This window comes from Triticum aestivum, chromosome 2A (genome assembly GCF_018294505.1).
Source record: "Triticum aestivum cultivar Chinese Spring chromosome 2A, IWGSC CS RefSeq v2.1, whole genome shotgun sequence".
Lineage (NCBI taxonomy): Eukaryota > Viridiplantae > Streptophyta > Magnoliopsida > Poales > Poaceae > Triticum > Triticum aestivum.
Genome location: NC_057797.1, coordinates 592,753,362 through 592,774,878, shown reverse-complemented (window position 1 = coordinate 592,774,878; position 21,517 = coordinate 592,753,362). Strand labels below are relative to the sequence as shown.

General features: G+C 46.5%; 1 protein-coding gene across 1 annotated transcript; it reads left to right on the top strand.

The window, feature by feature from the left end:
* The first annotated feature begins 11,577 nt into the window (after positions 1-11,577).
* Positions 11,578-21,402, top strand: LOC123189624 (probable E3 ubiquitin-protein ligase ARI8). Its single transcript, XM_044602081.1, has 15 exons — positions 11,578-12,064; positions 13,930-14,054; positions 14,802-14,904; positions 15,455-15,545; positions 17,340-17,512; positions 17,825-17,929; positions 18,003-18,091; positions 18,718-18,825; positions 18,915-19,005; positions 19,086-19,175; positions 19,803-19,850; positions 19,956-20,027; positions 20,110-20,209; positions 20,288-20,414; positions 20,729-21,402. The coding sequence occupies exons 1-15, from the start codon at positions 11,900-11,902 to the stop codon at positions 21,009-21,011; spliced, it is 1,770 nt and encodes a 589-aa protein (XP_044458016.1). The 5' UTR covers positions 11,578-11,899; the 3' UTR covers positions 21,012-21,402.
* The last annotated feature ends 115 nt before the right edge of the window (positions 21,403-21,517 follow it).

Genomic DNA, 21,517 nt, shown 5'->3' with positions numbered 1-21,517 from the left:
TGATGTCTACTAGAACTACATCGGTATTTCCCCAAAGAGGAAGGGATGATGCAGCACATCAAAGGTAGGTATTTCCCTCAGTGATGAGACCAAGGTTATCGAACCAGTAGGAGAACCAAGCAACACTACATAAACAACACCTGCACACAAATAACAAATACTCACAACCCGACGTGATAAAGGGGTTGTCAATCCCTTTCGGGTAACGGCGCTAGAAATTGGCAAAAGGACGTGAGAAAGTTGTAACAATTTGATAGCTCAAAAGCCGAATAAAATAAAGTGCAGCAAGATATTTTTGTATTTTTGGTTTAATAGATCTGAAAATAAAAGCAAATAAAAATAGATCGCAAAGGCAAATATAATAAAGAACAGACCCGAGGGTCGTAGGTTTCACTAGTGGCTTCTCTCGTGAAAAATAGCAAACGGTGGGTGAACAAATTACTGTTGGGCAATTGATAGAAATTCAAAAAATCATGACGATATCTAGGCAATGATCATTATAGGCAGCACGTCCAAGATTAGTAGACCGACTCCTGCATGTATCTACTACTATTACTCCACACATCGACCACTATCCAGCATGCATCTAGTGTATTAAGCTCATGGAAAAACAGAGTAATGCAATAAGAACGATGACATGATGTAGACAAGATCTATTTATGTAGAAATAGACTCCATCTTGTTATCCTTAATGGCAACGATACATACGTGTCTGTTCCCCTTCTGTCACTGGGATCAAGCACCGTAAGATCGAACCCATCACAGAGCACCTCTTCCCATTGCAAGATAAATAGATCAAGTTGGCCAAACAAAACCCAAATACCGGAGAAGAAATACGAGGCTATAAGCAATTATGCAAATAAGAGATCAAAGAAGACTCAAATAACTTTCATGGATAAAAAGATAGATCTGATCATAAACTCAAAGTTCATCGGATCCCAACAAACACACCGCAAAAAGAGTTACATCATATGGATCTTCAAGAGACCATTGTATTGAGAATCAAAAGAGAGAGAGAGAGAGAGAGAGAGAGAGAGAGAGAGAGAGGAAGCCATCTAGCTACTAACTACGGACCCGTAGGTCTGCAAAGAACTACTCACACATCACTGGAGAGGTAGCAATGGGCATGATGAACCCCTCTGTGATGGTGTCTAGATTGGGTATGTGGTTTATGGAACTTGCGGCGGCTGGAATTGATTTTCGTCGACTCCCCTAGGGTTTCTGGAATATTGGGGTATTTATAGAGCAAAGAGGCGGTGCGGGAGGCTACCTAGGCGCGCCCTGGTGGGTTGTGGCCCCCTCGGGGCACCCCCAGGTGCTTCTCTGACCCACTGGATGTCTTCTGGTCCAAAACAATCCACAAAAAGTTTCGCTGCGTTTGGACTCCGTTTGATATTGATTTCCTGCGATGTAAAAAACATGCAGAAAACCACAACTGGCACCGGGCACTATGTCAATAGGTTAGTACCAAAAATGATATAACATGACTATAAAATGATTATAAAACATCCAAGAATGATAATATAACAGCATAAGCCGCCACACGGGGCGAGTCATGATGGATGTCACTGGGCAATACTGCTTCTGCTCCATAAACCATGAAGAAAGGTGTGTAACCCGTAGACCTGTTGGGTGTAGTATTGATGCTCCATAACACTGAAGGCAACTCCTCTACCCAACAACCCGGCGTTCGCTGTAAAGGAACCATAAGCCGGGGTTTTAGCCCTTTCAGAATTTCCTGATTGGCTCTCAGCTTGACCATTGGATTGAGGATGAGCTACAGAAGAAACATCAAGCCAGATGTGCTCTCATTGACAAAATTCTTCCATAGCCCCTTGGGATAGATTAGTGCCATTGTATGTGATAATACTGTGTGGAAAACCAAAATGGAAGATTACTTTTTTCATGAACTGAACTGCCATGGCTGCATCACACTTACTCATAGGCTCTGCCTCAACCCATTTGGTGAACTTATCAATAGCCACCAAGAGATGTGTCTTTTTATCCTTAGACCTTTTGAAAGGTCCCATCATGTCAAGCCCCCAGACTGCAAACGGCCAAGTGATTGGAATCATCCATAGCTCTTGAGCCGGCACATGCGCTCGTCGTGCAAATTTTTGACATCCATCACATCTACTGACCAGATCTTCTGCATCAGCATGAGCCGTCAACCAGTAAAAACCGTGACGAAACGCCTTGGCCACTAAAGATTTTGACCCGGCGTGATGACCACAATCGCCTTCATGGATCTCACGAAGGATTTCTTGACCTTCTTCGGGGGAAACACACCGTTGAAACGCTCCAGAAACACTGCGATGAAATAACTCTCCATCCGAAATCGTCATGGACTTAGATCGCCGGGTTATCTGCCGAGCCAGAGTTTCATCCGCTGGCAACTCTCCCCGGGTCATGTAGCCAAGAATGGCACCGTCCAATCTGGCATGACATGAAGAGCCGCCACCAACTGTGCCTCTGGGTCAGGAACAGCTAAATCTTCTTCTGTGGGCAACTTGACAGAGGGGTTATGCAAAACATCTAAAAAGGTGTTGGGTGGTACTGGCTTACGCTGAGACCCCAGCCAGCTTAAAGCATCAGCTGCTTCGTTCTTTCGACGGTCAATGTGTTCCACATGATAACCTTTAAAATACCTGCAACAGCATCAACCTCTCGGCGATAAGCCGCCATGAGAGGGTCTTTGGAATCCCACTTGCCAGATACTTGCCGAGCCACTAGATCTGAGTCACCAAGACATCTGACCCGGCTCAAGCTCATCTCCTTTGCCACTCGAAGACCATGGAGCAATGCTTCATACTCTGCTGTATTGTTAGTGCATGGAAACATCAATCGTAACACATAACAAAATTTATCACCTCGTGGGGAAGTTAATACAACTCCAGCCCCCGAGCCTTCCAATTGCCTGGATCCATCAAAATGAACAGTCCAATATGTGTTGTCTGGCTTCTCTTCTGGCATCTGCATATCTGTCCAGTCATTGATAAAGTCAACCAGGGCTTGAGACTTAATTGCAGTGCGTGGAACATACTTCAGCCCATGAGACCCAAGCTCAATTGCCCACTTGGCAACTCGCCCCGTGGCTTCTCTGTTTTGAATAATGTCTCCCAAAGGAGCAGAGCTAACCACAGTGATTGGATGTCCCTGAAAGTAATGCTTAAGCTTCCGGCTTGCCATGAACACCCCATAAACAAGCTTCTGCCAATGTGGATACCGTTGCTTAGATTCAATTAGCACTTCACTGACATAATAAACCGACCGCTGAACCGGATGCTCTTTGCCAGCCTCCTTGCGCTCTACCACCATAGCCACACTAACAACCCATGAGTTGGCAGCCACGTATAACAATAGCGGCTCTTTCTCAATTGGAGCAGCTAGGACCGGCAGCTCAGCCAGTTATGCCTTCAGATCCTCAAAAGCGGCGTTCGCAGCATCACTCCAAACAAAAACATCTGTTTTCTTCATCAACTGATACAGAGGCATAGCCTTTTTCCCTAACCGGCTTATGAACCGACTCAAAGCGGCCACACGACCCGCTAGTCGTTGAACATCATTGACGCAGGTTGGTTTGGCTAGAGATGTAATTGCCTTGATTTTCTCTGGGTTAGCTTCAATACCTCGGTTAGACACCAGAAAACCCAAGAGCTTGCCGGCTGGCACTCCAAAAACACACTTGGCCGGGTTAAGCATCATCTTGTAAACTCGAAGATTATCAAAAGTCTCTTTCAGGTCTGTGACCAAGGTTTCCTCTTCCATGGATTTCATCACTATATCATCCACATAGGCATGAACATTGCGCCCAATTTGATTGTGAAGACAATTCTGTACACACCGCTGGTAAGTCGCCTGGCACTCTTAAGCCCAAAAGGCATAGACACATAGCAGAAAGCCCCAAAAGGAGTTATAAATGTTGTCTTCTCTTGATCCTTGACTGCCATCTTAATCTGATGATAACCGGAGTAAGCATCTAAGAAACTCAACCGTGCACAACCCACCGTAGCATCAATGATCTAATCAATACGGGGACGAGCAAAAGGATCAGCCGGACAAGCCTTGTTCAAATCTGTGTAATCCACACACATACGCCAGGTGCCATTCTTTTTGAGTACAAGCACCGGGTTAGCTAACCATTCTGGGTGAAAGACCTCCACAATGAACCCGGCTGCCAAGAGCCGGGCCACCTCTTCTCCGATGGCCTTGCGCCTCTCTTCATTGAACCACCGGAGAAACTGTTTGACAGGTTTAAACTTTGGATCGATATTAAGAGTGTGCTCAGCGAGCTCCCTCGAGACACCCGGCATGTCTGAAGGTTTCCATGCAAAGATGTCCCGGTTCTCACGGATAAACTCGATGAGCGCGCTTTCCTATTTCGGATCCAAGTTTGCGCTGATGATGAACTGTCTGGATGAATCGCCAGGCACAAAGTCAACCATCTTAGTGTCATCAACTGATTTGAATTTTAACTCCGACTCATGCTCTGTTGTTGGTTTCTTTAATGACGTCATGTCCGTCGGGTCAACATGATCCTTATAGAATTTCAACTCCTCCGTTGCACAAACAGATTCAGCATAGGCAGCATCACCTTATTCACATTCCAAAGCTATCTTTCTGCTTCCATGGACTGTAATGGTGCCCTTGTAACCTGGCATCTTGAGCTGCAAATATACGTAACACGCTCGAGCCATGAACTTGGCATAAGCCGGCCGCCCAAACAGAGCATGATATGGGCTTTTGATCTTAACTACTTCAAAGGTTAATTTTTCTGCCCTGGAGTCATACTCATCCCCAAAGGCTACTTCCAGCTCGATCTTACCAACTGGATATGCCGATTTACTAGGTACCACACCATGAAAAACAGTGTTGGATTGTTTAAGATTTTTATATGTCAATCCCATTCGGCGGAACGTCTCATAGTAGAGGATGTTGATGTTGCTGCCTCCATCCATGAGCACCTTAGTAAACTTGTACCCACCAACTTGAGGTGCCACCACCAAACCAAGTGACCCGGATTATCAACCCGGGGCGGGTGATCCTCTCTGCTCCACACAATAGGTTGCTCTGACCAACGTAGATAACATGGAATTGCCAGTTCAATGGCATTGACGGCCCTCTTGTGGAGTTTCTGGTCTCTCTTACATAAACTGGTAGTAAAGACATGATACTGTCGGCTACTCAACTGCTTCGGGTTGCTCTGATAGCCGGATTGTTGCTGTTGTTGATCCCTGGTGACCAGGATAACCCTGATCGTGAAAACCTCCTCCGCTTGAACCGGCGTCCGGGCCCTGAAAGCCGCCTCCACCTGAGCCGCCACCCAGGTCGTGACCCCCATCAAATGCATTTGAATTTTTAAATGCCTTCATGATCGTGCAATCCTTCCACAAGTGGGTGGCTGGCTTCTCCCAGGTGTCGTGTCTTGGACAAGGTTCATTCAACAACTGCTCAAGGGTGGGGCCTGACCCGCCAGATCGAGGGGGTTGTCTGCCCTTGCGCAGCTGATTACCACCCTGCGCATTAGTATTAGCAACAAACTCATCAGCCTTATGCTTATTACCTCCCTGATTCGTCGGGTTATGCTGGTGACCCTTGCCATTGCCGTTCTTCTTTCCCTTTGTTGCCTTTTCTTCATTAGACACCGGGTCTTTGGTGGTATCAGAATCGGCATACTTGACAAGAGCCGCCATCAACGTTCCCATGTCATTACAGTCACGTTTAAGCCTCCCCAACTTCTGCTTCAGAGGTTCAAAACGGCAATTTTTCTCCAACATCAAAACCGCTGAGCCGGCGTCCATCTTATCAGATGAATGTATTATCTCCTTGACCTGGCGCACCCAATGGATTGTAGATTCTCCATCCTCTTGCTTGCAATTGGTCAGGTCCACAATCGATATTGGCTGCTTACACGTGTCTTTAAAGTTCTGGATGAACCGTGCCTTCAACTCTGCCCATGAGCCGATGGAATTGGGTGGTAATCCTTTCAACTAGGTCCGAGCCGTTCCATCCAACATCATGGTAAAATACTTGGCCATTGCAGCATCGCTGACCTCCAACAGCTACATAGCCATCTCATAACTCTCAATCCAAGCCCCCGGCTGTAAGCAGCCGTGTAGTTAGGTACCTTACAAGGTCCCTTGAAATCCTTGGGCAACCGCTCATTGCGTATGGCTGGGACCAGGCAAGGTACGCCTCCAGTTCTTGTAGCCACTCCTGCCTCAACCGAGGTTGCTGGATAAGCCGGAAAGGTTTGGTGAGCCGCCTGCTCTGCTGCTATCTGAGCTGCCCGTTCCACCTCTTGACGAATCCTCTCCTAATCCGCCAAGTTAAGGGCTCCAGCCCGCACCGCCTCATGCCGATATGGCCGATGGTGGCGTTGAGCATTACTTGACATCTCTGCAGACTCCATGTGCCTATTGTAACTCGGGCTTCGGCTTGGGCGAGGAGTTGAATTAATCCTATCTCGACTGTATGAGTATGCATCCTGTTGGGCCAAGGCTGTCTAAAGTAGTTCTCTTACCCTCCGGGTTTCGATTGCCGCTGGCGAGTCGCCTTCCATTGGGAGAGCTGCCAAACGAGCTGACGTTGCGATGAGATTTTCCACAGGGTTAGAGAAGTGACCCGAGGGTGTTGATACATAACAAGGAGGAGCCGTATTCATGCGAGGCGGCTCCATGGTGCGTGGCTGAACTGGTGCATCGGGCATCGTGACCCGGTTTGCCTCTGGCGGGTTGCTCCCTCCAGCTCCGGGTGTATGGAACAGATTCCTCGGATCCAGCGTCAGAGGCAGATGCGATTGAGTTTTCTTATGCCTCCTCCTCATCACCTCATTTGATGCATTAAGATCCACCAAGAGCCGGAAGGTTTCCGCTTGAAGCTGCTGAGCGCGAGCATCCAAAGCTGTTCATTCTGCTGCCATCCGGGTCTCCTCCGCGGCTAGATTTTCCTTAGCTTGCACCATCTCCTCCCGCACGCGTGCTACTTCCGCGTCATGCTGGGCTTTATCCGCCAGTTCTACCGCAGCGGTTAGCAGAGTCGTCAGCTTATCCATGAGGTCCATTAAAACCTAAGCCGGGGGGCGCGTGGGGTCTCCTGACCCGGAAGCTGCCGACCCAGTGGCTGCTGCTGTCGCTGCGGTGGAGTTCTGCCCGGGCTGCGTCCCTGCCATGAAGACTCCGGCCCAATTCTGTGGCTCAAGGGGGTCCCGAATACTGCTGCCATCGGAACAGCCCCCGAGCATGTCGTCTTGCAGTTGGTACAACGAGTCCGTCTCACCTGTTGATGATGCAGTATCAGAGCAGATGGCCATCTCCCTGCCTTCCATCGATCCTTCGGAGTATTCACCGCCATGGATGCAGCCTACGAAGGCATGCTTCACGACAAATTGAACACGAGCGGACCCGACGCGCTGAGCCATTTCGATGAGGTCGGTGTGGACGTCCGGCTCAGGGCCTGACTCGCCGATCCGGCCGATGAAGACGTGAATTCCGCCGAAGGGGACTCGTTACCCGTACTCGATCGAGCCGGCCTCGGGGCCCCAGCCTTCGTCGTTGATGTAGAGCTTGCCGCGACCACTCTTGGTCATCCGGCCCACAGCGTATCCCTTGAGCCCTTCGAAGTTGCCCTTCAAGAACTCAAATCCACCGTGCGCTGGCCCCACGGTGGGCGCCAGCTGTCGTGGAATTGTCACGACAGATGTGCTAGGGAAAGGACTTAGTCGTAGGGCCATCGCAACTAGGAAGCTTAAAGGGGTTAATCGGGACAAAGGACATGAGAGGTTTTATACTAGTTCGGCCCCTTACGATGAAGGTAAAAGCCTATGTTTAGTTGTGTTGGTATTGCCGAGGTTTCGATCTCCAAGAGGCTCAACTCGCCGGCTTGGTTATCGACTTGGTTGTTTCTTGCCCTAAACTGCCACCGGGTCGTCCCCTTATATACACGGGTTGACGCCTGGTGGCCTACAGAGTCCCGGCCGGCTCATAATCGTGTCCGGCTCGGTGACTTCCTTTACATGCCTTTCTTTACAAGTCTTTCCTTACATACGGCGGTTTACTTACAATATCGGGCCTTAAGCCGGCCCCAGGCCTTTGGGCCTTCTATAAAACTTAATAAACTACGATCTTGAATGTTTACTGGGCTTCTTGCGTAACCCGCCATTGAAACTGACCCGGCCCCTCCTGGGCGGGTCTCAACTGATAGTAATATCCCCAACAAGCATGGTACAATGAAAAATTATAGATACGTTGGAGACGTATCAGGCGTGTTCTCCGTCCTGCCCTGTGCATGTTCGAAGTTGTGTGGTGTTCAAAATCTGGAGCATTTGGCTTTACTTAGCCCCGAAGGCCAAGGCGCTCCATTGTGAATAGTGTCCTCATTTGGCAACTTTTTGGTGAAGGGTCGCGTCTGGTCATAACACCGAACGGCTGGAAGTTCTCGACATGCGGCTCGAGGCCGCCCCTCCATTGGCATGTCTCATCAAGGCAGAGATCATGCCCCAGTTATTAGGGGATGTGATCAATGATTTCAATTGTCCCACCCACGCATAACGTCGCGAGTATAACGGGAAGTGGAGAGGCCCGTGGCGGGGAAAAAGGATCCTTTGGCTTCTCTGCGGCCCATAAAAAGGGGAACAACTACAGTTACCATCCTACGCCTTCTTCCACCTCTCGCTGTCGCTTTCCAATCTCCAGAGCTCCAGCGCCCTGCCTCACTGTTCTGCGGAGGGTCCCTTCCTGGCTTTTCCCTAGCTCTCGCCATGGCCAGATCTGGTGCCTACGATAAGTGGGACACCTCCATTGTCACCAACAATGACATTGAGGAGCTGAAGCGAGCCGACTACTTGTCGGTCGACATCGCCCACCGGGCCCTCGAGGAGGGTCAGGTCATCCCCACGCCCAAGCCAGGAGAGAGGGTAGTGTTCCTCCCCCACTTTGTCCGGGGGCTGGGATTTCCTCTATACCCCTTTGTTCGGGGTTTGATGTTCTTTTATGGGCTGGACTTCCATGATCTAGCCCCCAACTCCCTTCTCCACATCTCGGCCTTCATCATCGTTGGCCCTTCTATGAGTCCAGCCGCATTTCGGGCTGTGGCTGAAGGTGTTCAATGTCAAGCCGAAGGTAGTCGGCGACGCCAGGCGGACTGCAGTGGAGCGATGATCAGCAAGCTCACCCAAGTTCAATGGCCAGAGGGCACATTCATCGACACCTCAAGGTGTGGCAAAAAGAGTGGTTCTATATTACGGAACCACGGGATGCGCCCTGGATGGTGGCTCCAGAATTCAGATCCGGACCCCCAGCGAGATTGACCTTGTGGACCAAGAAGGGGCTTGACTCGGGATCCGCCGACGAGGTGAAGATGCTGCAAAAATGTATCTCTAACGTGATGGAGACCGACGCCAAGCTGACCAATGTGGTCCAGATAATGCTCGGCCGCCACCTCCTTCCTTGCTAGCAGAGGGCCACTCCAATGTGGTCTTACAAGCCCGAGGACCCGGCCACCGTGCAATACTTCTTTGGCACTACCCATGACAAGGTGTGGAAGCTGTTGTTCAAGCCCCAGGAGGAGTGGCCGACCGAGAAAGAAGACATCGGCCTCGACGCCGCAAATCCCCCAAAGAAGGTAACATATCTTTTGCCCGATTTATATTCGGACGCTCATACTGCACAAAGTTCCATCTAAGTTTCTTTTTGTTGCCTCCATAAGGCTGGCTTGAGAAGGCCAAGAAGATCAGTAGTCTGGCTCCGCTGCCTGAAGAGTCTCGGATAGCTCACCTAGAGGAGCTGCTGGTCGTGGAGCCTTACAAGGCGCCAGAGAAAAAAGGAAATAAGAAGATAGATTTGCCAGAGGCCAGGGAAGGCCTTCGCTCAAGAGGTCGTCCGGACACCAAGGCCAGAGACACTGCGGCCCCGTCTGCCTAGGACGGGGAAGAGGACACAGACGAGGAGGAAAGTGCCTCCTCCCGGCGGCGTCCGAAGACGTCGAGGAGGAGCACCCTCCTCGGGCCTCGAAGAGGCAATGCATACCCAAGTTGGTCTTGCCCGACAGTTCGGACTCCGACGAGGAGTCAGTGGCGTCCGAAGAGGTCCCGGAGAAGGATCCCAGGGTCAAGCCCCCCGCGATGAGGTATGAACCTCAACATTTCTTACTTCATTTTATCCGTCCCTCATTGACAGAAACTGACTATGCGATATCACGGCCCACCGCGCGGCCTCCCTACCGAGCCAACCTTGGGAGGGACTTCTCTGCCTGCCGAGTTAGCGGACAGCGGATCCGCGTCGCGCTCCGCACCTCCCCTGGTCCCTGAAGAGCACAGGGAGGTGCTGTCCCGAAGGACCCTTCCCCGTCCGAACACGGGGGAGGGCGGCGACAAGATCATGGCCGAGGCCTCGGTCACCAAAGACCACGAGGATGCGTCCTTCCTGGCGAACACATGAGGGGGTTCGGACTTTCAGGGCCCTCCCAATCAGCCGCACCGGAGCTCCCAAGGACCTTGAAGGAGCCGATCCCGCCTTCCAATGAAGGGGAAGCCGAGGTCCCGCCGCCCGCGCCGAACACCAATAATCGGGCGACAGCAGGCTGGCCGGACGCGACGGAGGAGCTAGTGAACAATTCCGTCATCGTCGCCGAACATCGCGCCCTATGGGTGCGGTTCTACAGAGCATTCGATCCGTCAACACGGACTGAGCGATGCTGTCCAAGGCCTTTTAACATGCTTTGAGGTGACTCAAGTAATGCCTTTTCTCCGCAAAACGGATTTAGCTTTTAGCTGGAGTTTGAGTAGGCCTTGTGCATAACAGCCCCCGATACTCTATGAGGATTGCACAAACCTTACAGAGCGTCAAATATCCGCAGGGCAGTTGCTGAGGCGTTATGATTGATTTGATATTGCATGCATCGTCCTTGGCGGCGACTTGCAAGACACGTATTTGTATTATTGCTACTAAGGTTAAAACGACGGGGTTCGGCCATATTATTTGATCTTACTTTGTCTGCATTATGTCATCACGCTTCAAGCATTATTTTGTTTGTTATGAACTTAATACCTTGCGATGCATGTTGGATATCACTGCTTACTTAATACCAAGCTTTACTCGGCTGTCGCGCCGCTTCAATACCGATAGTGAGTGGTCACGCCCGTCCTGCGTAGGTGTCAATGCCGGAGCGGCTGCTCTCTAGCGGCATGAATGCGGCAACTGCCGGGCGAGAACACGCGTTGGCACGAGTGGCTGTTTCGGATGGGCTAGGGCGGTCAGACGCGGGCGGGTCAGCGATCCGGACGCTTGCAAAGCTCTTAATTTGTTTTCGATTTGTGGAAAAAAGTACATTCGGACCACCCGACGAACCGATATAGGCCCATGTTGGATGACACGATACGATCCGAACCGCACGGTCTATCAAGGGTTCGTGTTGAAGATGCCCTTATTGGATTATCCAAAGAGCTTTGAATCTGAAGTCAATAGAAAATCCCACGGACAACTGAAAACACGGAGAGAAAGAACTGTAAGAAAAACACTACGCGCACAAGGACGGGTGACAAGGGATAAACAACCGAAAGCAAAGTGGGGGAGAAAGGAGTAAGAAAACGAGAGGAAAAAGCTTGCATTCCTAGCTATTCTCGTGTGTAGGCAGCAGCCGAGCGAGCGAATCCACCCGACCCACCATTCCCACCAATCCGTCCTCCCCATTCCGCCCCACTCCCCCCACCCCCCCGACACCGGCGCATCCTCCTCTCCCTCCCCGCCTCTGCCCCGAACCAGCGCGGGCGCCGCCGCGCCCCCGCGCCCCGGGCCCGATTGCTCCCTCCTCGTGGTGGGCGCCGCTCCGATCCGCCCGATCCGCGCTGCTCCTGAGGCTCCGGCGGCGAGCGGAGGCGAGCGCTGGCGACGGCGGGGCGGCGATGGACTCCGAGGACGACATGCACGACGCCAACGACTCAGCGGACGACGACTTCTACAGCGGCGGGGAGGCCGGGCTCGCCGCCAGCGATGACGGCGACGCCGACTACGACTTCGCCGACCACGACTCCGACGACTCCCCCGAGCTCCTCTCTCACCGGCAGCAGGTGATCTCGGTTTCCCGCCCAGGATGGGTGTGTGCTTGGAGTGGCGCAATCGCGTAGCTCGTGTTTCCATCTTTTTGATGTGGGAATGTGCGGGAACTGTAGTTTCGTGAATCTAGACGATCGATGAGATTGATATTCCTATGCTAGCTGCTACGGCCTTCCTTCTCTAGTAGACTGGGCTGTGGCTCGGGCGAATGGCCTTGCCCTTGCAATCGCCGTCATCCTCAATAAATATGTGTTGGTGCAAGCTAGGGCCTCCGGGGAATATTTATTTTTTGTGTGAGAGCAGTGGTGGATGCAGGATTATAAATAACGCAGTCAACATTGTTGACGAATAATATACATTTTGGCCACCTGACTGCCAATACTTTGTCCTAGACAAGTAAATACTAAATTCATAAAAGTATACATACAATAAATAATGAGATAATGCAATATTGTGAATTACGATGACAACTTTGTTTGGGATGTAGTTTATAACTTTTCACATAAAAGTTTAATTACTAGCAAATGGTAAGTCATGATGTTATAAGAAAAAAAAAGTCATGATGGACCAAAACAAGGTAGGCTCTAGGGCGGTATGCATGTACCCTACTAATTAAATGCCAAATCACAGAGTATATGAGCTGCCATGCAATTCTTCAATGTCTAAATTTTGGATGTCTACACAATGCTAGTCATTTTTATCCCACATATCCATGTACAAAACCTATTGATGTATGGGGCACTTAGAACTTGACAATGGCAAAAAGAATTGCTGACCTGCTGTACCACACCACGTTGCCAAAATCTAGCGGAGCTCCTCCCAGTTCCAAAGCAAAGTTTTTATGGGCGGACATCAACAGAGATGATGGCACTAGGATATAGTGGTTCATCTGTTAGTTACTTCTTTTCCCTGGGTTTCCCTCTTGTTTTAGTCGACGAACTTCCTAACTTGAGTAGCTTCATTATCTGGCAAACTTGAGTAGCTTCCGTGGTTCCTTGGTGTTCCACTTCTCTCCATACCACTACCTTCCTTATTGACCCAGCAACACAGACCTCGCTTTTCAGTTGTCATTATCCCCTCCCCTGAAACCTTTATCTGCCTCCTTTCCAAGCTTCCAGCCATTGAGGTAATCCATTGCCCTGGCCATTTTCACCACTAGTTGCTGTCTTTACTCTACATGTTACATAGTCATAGATGAGTGGCATTGCTGTCTGCTGATCCATCAACTGTCTGACCATCGAAAATTCCTGTCATTAGGCCGGCCCAACCCTGCCTTGTGCACTCAACCAAGTTCTTGTGAAGAAGTTTCAGTTGCTTTCCGATATCTGTCTTGATATCAATCTCTGCTTTGATTGGTATATGACTATATGTGTTGGAGGTATAAGGAATGTTTTATGGAAGGATAGCCTGATAAGTTACTATTTGTTCCTTAAGTGTACTGTTCTGTTGTGCTTCCAGCTTCACAAACATGAAACAAACTAAATAATGTGCTCTGAAAGCCAAATTCCAGCTTTTGGCTTCCTAAAAAAGCATTGTCTATTCCAACATAAGCCTGTAAAATTAAATAAACTGGTCTCTCAGAGAAGCTACATCTAGGCCAAACTTGGACAACAATCTTCAAAGTTGCATTAGAAAAGTAGGTTAGGTTGTTTGCCAAGTCAGAATTGCACTGTTCTACCTTCAAATAATGCATTAGAATTTTCTGGTCATCAATAGTTTTAATTTATTTAGTAATCATAATGTGTTGCTTAAGTGGTTGCATTTGATACTATTTATATTGACTTGTGAAATTAATCGCTCTCAGCTCAATGTTTCTCATTGCTTATTCGACCTTCATGCCCTGCTATTCTTATCGTCATTCACTTGTTTTGTGCACCAGCAAAATTACTGCATATTGAGTGAAGCTGGTATAAAGCAGCGGCAAGAGGATGACATAAATAGGGTTTCAACTGTTCTCTCAATTTCAAAGTCGGAAGCATGTGCTCTTCTTCGCAGCTATAACTGGTAACAACCATTGCCCTATTGTTTTCACCTTGCCCTATAGTGATCTGCTCCTTTTTTGGGGTTGTTAGATACTTGGATATCACCGTGGCTTTTACATTCTTGTACTCTAAGACCCAAGTTACATTTCTGTATTGCTATAGTTATGTTTGACCGATTCGGACACAAAAGGTATATGCGTGCAGCAGGTTATTAAGGTGTAGATGTGTTGCAAAGCTGGGTTATCGAGTTGCTATTTATCCTTATCTTACCCGTATTGCAAAAATAAGATGTCCTGGAATCCATGATTGTTAACACTTAAGTTTGACTGTCCTATATATAAAAATTTCTGGATTGACTCCATAATTAGATTCGTCACGAAATACATTTCCATAACATTTAGTTTTGTGAGTTAGGACAACTTATTATGGTAAAAACAGTGGTACTTAGGAATCCGTGTCATTTTTCCATACCAAGTTATGTTTGCAATAGTTCATCCACAACAACAACAACAAAGCCTTTAGTCCCAAACAAGTTGGGGTAGGCTAGAGGTGAAACCCATAAGACCTCAAGACCAACTCATGTTCTGGCACATGGATAGTTCATCCATGGAAGTTTATTTTCACTGCTTTTGGTTTTTAGCCTATTAGCTGAAGTGGTCATAGCTGTATACATCAAATGCTACTTGCCCATATATATGTACTTCATATCTCCTTGTGATCTTATGTCGGTTGTTAATTCCACTTTCTCATTTAATGTTTTTCCCCACAGGAGTGTTAGTAAGGTGCATGATGAATGGTTCGTTGATGAAGAACGTGTTCGCAAGGTTGTTGGTTTTCCGGAGAAGCGCATTGAAATGCCAAATGACAGAGAAGTACATCACTACCTCAATTAATCGAACTTATTTTTTCATTTCACTAAGTATATTTCATTTTTTTGAGCCATATAGTAGTTGTTGGGAATTGCTGTGGTACAAGCATTTCTGAGCTACCCAGTGTTTCCAATATTTCTATTCCCCCCATTACCATTTGTAGGATGAGTTGTGGATGCTGAAAAAAGTGTACATAAAGCATATAAAATACAAACACACTTACTGTAGTCAGTCAATTATTTGGTACAGGCTTTCATATTTGCCACTTCCCAGTATCTTAGCACCTACTTGTATCAGTATGCATGGCCACCAGCTCAGATTGTTTGAAAAAGGTATCGGCTGACATGCTTTTATCATTGCAGGTTTGCAGTGTACATGCATTAGAAAATAGTAGCTTTGCACTTGCTATGCATTGTGAGCGTCATGCGCATGTGCCATTTTTATGCCATTTCTCTTGCCTGTTTTCAATGGTTTCTAATTTCTACAAAAGCTTATGTAAAACATTTGATGCTCTTGAATATTCAACTTATACAGTTTGTTCACTTCATAACAGCTGGCATGTGGAATTTGTTTCGAAAATTGCCCCCATGCATCAATGAGTGCTGCCGCATGTGGACATCCTTTCTGTAGTGTATGCTGGAGAGGTTGGTCAATCTGTTCTTTAAACACTCCTCTGTATATGGACCTTAAGGGTGTGTTTGGTTTAAGAACGAAGTGGGATGGAATGTCATTGTTCCATTCCACCGGAATGGGTTGGTTCTGTTTCTGTGTTTGGTTGGGGATAAAATGTGCAATGTAATGGTTATATTTCAGCGTTTAGTTTGGAGAATTGGAATGGAATAGATTTGGAGAGTATCTCTAACATGCAAATGTACAATATGAACAGTTACAACCTTTTTATGTTTAACAAAAATTATGCGAAATACATTTCAATTGCACAATGATTTATCGTCCACATATAATCTGATGTCTACAAAATTTATCATCACTAAATTGTTTCCAAGAATAGACAAAAAATATTAATCAAGTCCCAAAATCTGGATTACACTAGTACTAATGGCATCAAAATTTGTCAGAATCTCAACACAGAGCACATAGATGAAGCATTAATCAAGGAATGACAAGCTAGGAAAAACCAGTTGCTTCACTTGTCCCAGCTTTTGTGCTTGCCGGCGCTGATGCTTGCCAACGCTGCCGCTTCCTCTCTGCTACTTGCGCTGCTTGCTGCCCCGGCCGCTCCTTCCTCGTTGCTGCTGCTGCCCAGGTGTGGCCACCACAAGCAAGCTGGCTACTGACCCTTCCGCCACCATCGAAAGACAGAAGGCAGACAAGCCAACGGCCACGCGATCTGCTGCTACCTGTACTCCACCCGAAAGACAGATAGGGGGGGGGGGCGCATATTTCCTGCTTGCCGTTGTCGTCGTACCGCCTTCGTTGCCCTGGTGAAGGCTGGATCCGTGCCATCCCGGCTGCCGTCGTTGGAGGGGATGCCTTGAGGATAAGGACGTCGAATGGGACGCCTCAGGTGCGCCCGGCTGGGACGCGGCCAGGGCGGCTCCGAGCACAACGACGAGTAGCGCCAGCGCGAGGATGCGGTGGGAGTGGCCAGCGACGCAGATTGAAGGAGGAGGCCTGGTGGTGCAGATCGAGGGAGGAAGAGAGACGAGGAGAGGCGTCACATGAGAGAGGGAGAGGAGTGCGCGACCGATTCCGCGTGATTCCTCTGATTTGGAGGTATCACTGCGTTCCGGATCTGGGCCGAATATTCACTTGGTGGGAACGAGTGGGTTCCATTCCAGTTGTATACCAAACGGTAGAACAAGGCCCAGGAACAGGTCCGACCCATGTGCCGTGTCATTCCAGTTCATGACTGAAACCAAACACACCCTAAATTCTTTGTTGTGTGGAATCATGCTTTCTGTTTTCATTCTCATATTGTAACAAACCATGAACTGTCATTTCTCTGTAGCCGCATACTGGGGTGGTGATAGTTAATGATACGATACCTCGTAATTACATTCTTCTGCAACCACTTTACTTGCTGGCATGGCATGCTCTTCTGTGCATTCAATTTCTCAGATGTTCTTTTCACAGATGTTATGGCTACCTAAAAAGCTTGCTTAAACAAATGTTCACCATGCTTAAGGTCTTTGAAGTGATTAGCATCAGTTACATCTTTGTTATACTGTAAATGAGTTGCATCCTTATGAGATTTGCTATACTTTTTCGTGGAAAGGTCCACATTGCTTGTGGATGTAACAATCTAGTCCTAAATGGAGAAGCTGATCACTTACACTAGAGACTCATCGTATAGAAGTTTCAGTGCGATTGATTGGTGGTGTTTCTCTGTACTCTGTTTTACCCTTTTGCATTAATAGCTATATAATTGACCTATGATATTATGATGTCACTGCTTAAAGTTTCATGTGTATTGACAGGTTACATTAGCACTGCTATAAATGATGGTCCAGGATGTCTGATGTTGAGATGTCCTGATCCGTCCTGTGCTGCCGCAGTTGGACAAGATATGATTAATTCGCTGGCTAATGAAGAGGATAAGGAAAAGTATGGGCGATATCTTCGCAGATCTTACATTGAGGATAATCGAAAGGTAAGTTGCTATAGCTTGATATAGAGGTATTGTAACCATGGACAACGAAATGATGTGGAGCTGATATTCAGATTTATGAAGATATTTATTTGTTGACAATGTGAATATTGAACTTTGGTAGTGTTTATATTTTTCAACAACCATTATTCTTATATGCAATTGTTTTCACATTTTGAAAGGGTGTAGTTAATTGGTAATTGTAATGGATGACAACAGAACGATCAACTGCCATATTTAGCCAACTCTTGAACTAATAATATAAATGTTTTATTTTACTATACTGTTGATTAAAGGCATTTCTATGTGTAACAGACAAAGTGGTGTCCTGCTCCTGGATGTGAATATGCAGTAGAATTTGTTGTGGGCAGTGGCAGCTATGATGTTAATTGCAATTGTTCATATGGGTTCTGTTGGAATGTGAGTATTTGACCGATTAATTCGTTTATCTCATAATAGGCAGAATATAAACTATCTGAAATAAATCTTGCAGTGCACTGAGGAAGCTCATCGTCCAGTAGACTGTGCCACTGTTTCAAAGTGGATCCTCAAGAACAGCGCAGAGTCTGAGAATATGAATTGGTACTGTAGGATGACTTACTTTGCTTATTCTCAATCTGGAACTAGAATATTATTTTCGACACTTGGCATGCTAATCAATGATAGTCTACCCCCGCACCCAAGTTGTACCACTATATCACCTTGTATCCATTTTGATCACTTCAATATTGTGCATGTGCAGAGTCTTATGATTATTATTATGAGATGGGGTGTGTTGCGGATATTGTAAGCTTTAGCTAGATAACGTGGATTGTTATTTTTTATGGTAGTTGGACAATCGTCCTTGATCTCCTGGTGGGACGCACTGCATCCTGCTGTGGTGATCATGCTAGCCAACCAGGTAGGTGAAGAGAGAGATAGGGTCGAGGAGAGTTTTTTTAGCTTGGATGTCATTATTATTGTAATAACATGATGATCTTCTAAAACCATTAATGTTTGGAGTTGTAAAAATTTGAAGTATTTGGCCAGTTGTATGATGGATCTGATAAAATTATACTCCCTCAGTTCCATAATAAGTGTCGTAGTTTTAGTTTAAATTTGAACTAAAACCACGACACCTATTATGGAACAGAGGGAGTATCTTTTAGTCTCTTTTTTTAAGGTGTGGACTGTACTGTTATCTTCCTAACTGCTGGGTATGGTTTCAGGATACTGGCTAACTCAAAGCCTTGCCCTAAGTGCAAGCGGCCTATTGAGAAAAACCAGGGATGCATGCATATCACATGCACACCTCCATGTAAATTTGAGTTTTGCTGGTATACAATCAGTCTTCTTTTCTGTGTTATGTTTTTTTGCACTAGAAATCTCCTATAGCTGAAATGATATTTGCACTATTGTAATGTAGGCTGTGTCTTGGTTCATGGTCGGAGCATGGAGAGAGGACTGGTGGATTTTATGCTTGTAACCGTTATGAGGCAGCAAGACAAGAAGGAGCGGTAGTGATTCTGATCCTAGATGTTCACTTCATTACCTAAAGATATAATAACATGTTCTATCTGTTTTGTTGTGGTCACAGTATGATGAATCTGAAAGGAGAAGGGAAATGGCGAAGAACTCCCTTGAGAGATATACACATTATTATGAACGATGGGCAGCTAATCAGTCAGTAAGTTATTCGTTATGAAAAAAGCAGCATGTACAGAACATTACTAGGATTCATAGTGACGATTTGTACCTTTTGAAGTAGACAATTATTCTGTTAGCTTAACTAGGTTTTGCCATTTTTGTCTTTTGCTTTGCCATCCTTGCATCATTTTTGGGGGACAAATAAATATAAGGCACTTCTGTTGAGTGTGCAAGATAATTGTTTAGAATTTTTTGAAGTGTTAGTTTTGAACTGCCTGAGATGATAGAATTCTTGGTTGATTGGCTAGCCTGAGAGGATCAATCTATGTTTTTTTCTTTAAAAAAGAGGAGAGATAGCGAACTTGTTTCACGCCAAATATCATGGAAGTGGCATTGTGCTGCATCGTTCTTCTTAATTTCACCTATTTGTCCAATGTTAAACCTGTTAATAATTTATAATCAATTGTAGAAATGCTGACAATAATGCAGTTTCTTGTATAAAGGATTTTTTCTCCTTGTGTTGAGATGTCGATATCAAGTCAATGCTGATTTAGGTGCTGTTTCGTGTAGACAGGGTGATAGGAATATTCCTGTGATATCTTTACCTGTTAGAACACGTAATCTCGTAACTCTGATTGCTTTGACACTTTTTGTCTTCATGATGTAGTCAAGGCAAAAGGCATTAGGAGACCTTCAGAGTCTGCAGAATGACAAGGTATATGAATATATGTGACACTCACTGTTCATTTCACTGCTTTTATTATAGCTTACCTCAGCCTGTCCAGGACTCCTAAGACTGAATTCTGCAAATATTTCTCAGCTTGAAAAGTTAAGTGATATACAAAGTCAACCTGAGTCACAGCTCAAGTTCATCATAGAGGCATGGCTACAGGTATTACTTCACGGGTGTTATTATTCCCAAATTTAGGTCTCAAGTTTTCTTCCTCGTGACTGGGTTTAATTTTGAAATGTAGATTGTTGAGTGTAGGAGGGTATTGAAGTGGACATATGCTTATGGTTATTACCTCCCAGAGCACGAACATGCCAAAAGACAGTTTTTCGAATATCTGCAAGGTTTGTAGTTTTACTATCATCGATAATACATAAGCATATCCTACTCATCTGATTTCTGCTTTGTGTGTATGCATATAGGTGAGGCTGAATCAGGTTTGGAGCGGCTGCATCAGTGTGCAGAGAAAGAACTTCAAATATACCTTGAAGCCGAGTCCCCCTCAAAAGATTTCAATGACTTCCGTACAAAGTTGGCTGGATTAACTAGGTAATTTGGATCACCTTTACATATGTTCTATCCTTTGCTGTGATGCTATGCATACCTATGAAGTGTTTTTTTTTTGCTTCATTCATTTATGTCTCTGTCTAAGCCGATTGAGATTTTCTTAAGTCTCAACTGATCTAGAAGTAAATCTTCAGTTTGGTGAAAAGTGCTTGAGAAAATCTCAGCCGACTTTAGAATTAGCAGAACTGCTTATTCATTTTCTACTGACGACTTGGTCATCCATAACCATGTAGTATCAGTTAAGTACCTCTTTCTGCTGCGTTTCCTGTGACATTTTCCTGCGGGGTATTTTACAGCGTGACTCGCAATTATTTTGAGAATCTCGTCCGGGCACTGGAGACTGGATTAAATGACGTTGGACCTTCCACTAGCCAAAGCACGGGCATCAAGAACACTACTTCTAAGAGCCTTGGTGGCAAGAGCAAGACTGGCAAGAACAGGGCATCCGCTGCTGGCTCCAAATCAGGCAGCTCCAGCCGTGGTGTGGACGATAGCAACATTTGGACGTGTGATCAGTGTACATATGTAAACCCCAGATCGGCCAAGGCCTGCCAGGCTTGTGACCACCAACACCGATAGCAGTAGTCAGTCCTTGTTTAACATCTCAGCTCCGTCGATCGAGAAGAATCCTCTCAGGTCATACAGCCGTGGTACCCAACATATGCAAAAATTGCAGTTGCTAAGGATATTTGGGGCTACTGGAGTGAGGAGGCATTAGTAGAGTGCTGCATACAAAGGGACGAGATTTGTATCTGCATTGTTTGCCCACTGACTGACTGCACCGCCTCGCGGCACCATCCAGTTCGTTGTGTACATAAACTATATCTGTAACTCTGTTTTGTTTCGTTGATGTAGGGTGTACTAGGAGGTGTGTGCTCCACCAGAGAACAAGTTTTTTCTGTTGTAATGCTGTTGTAACCTTTCAATAATGCATTGACAATTTTAAGGAGGGGGAGTTTCTTGGACTGAACGGCTAATGTGGAAGGATTGACTTGAAGTAGAAGGGACTTATGTGGAAGGATTGACTTGACCCGGCAAATGTAGTAAAAGTACTAAATTATATTCCTGCAAATCATTGAAATACC

Excerpts from the sequence above, each read along its gene's own strand:
- LOC123189624 (XM_044602081.1), top strand. The coding sequence starts at position 11,900 with ATGGACTCCGAGGACGACATGCACGACGCCAACGACTCAGCGGACGAC. Across the intron at positions 14,905-15,454 it reads AAATGCCAAATGACAGAGAA|CTGGCATGTGGAATTTGTTT; the intron begins GTACATCACTAC and ends ACTTCATAACAG. Across the intron at positions 18,826-18,914 it reads TGTAAATTTGAGTTTTGCTG|GCTGTGTCTTGGTTCATGGT; the intron begins GTATACAATCAG and ends ATTGTAATGTAG.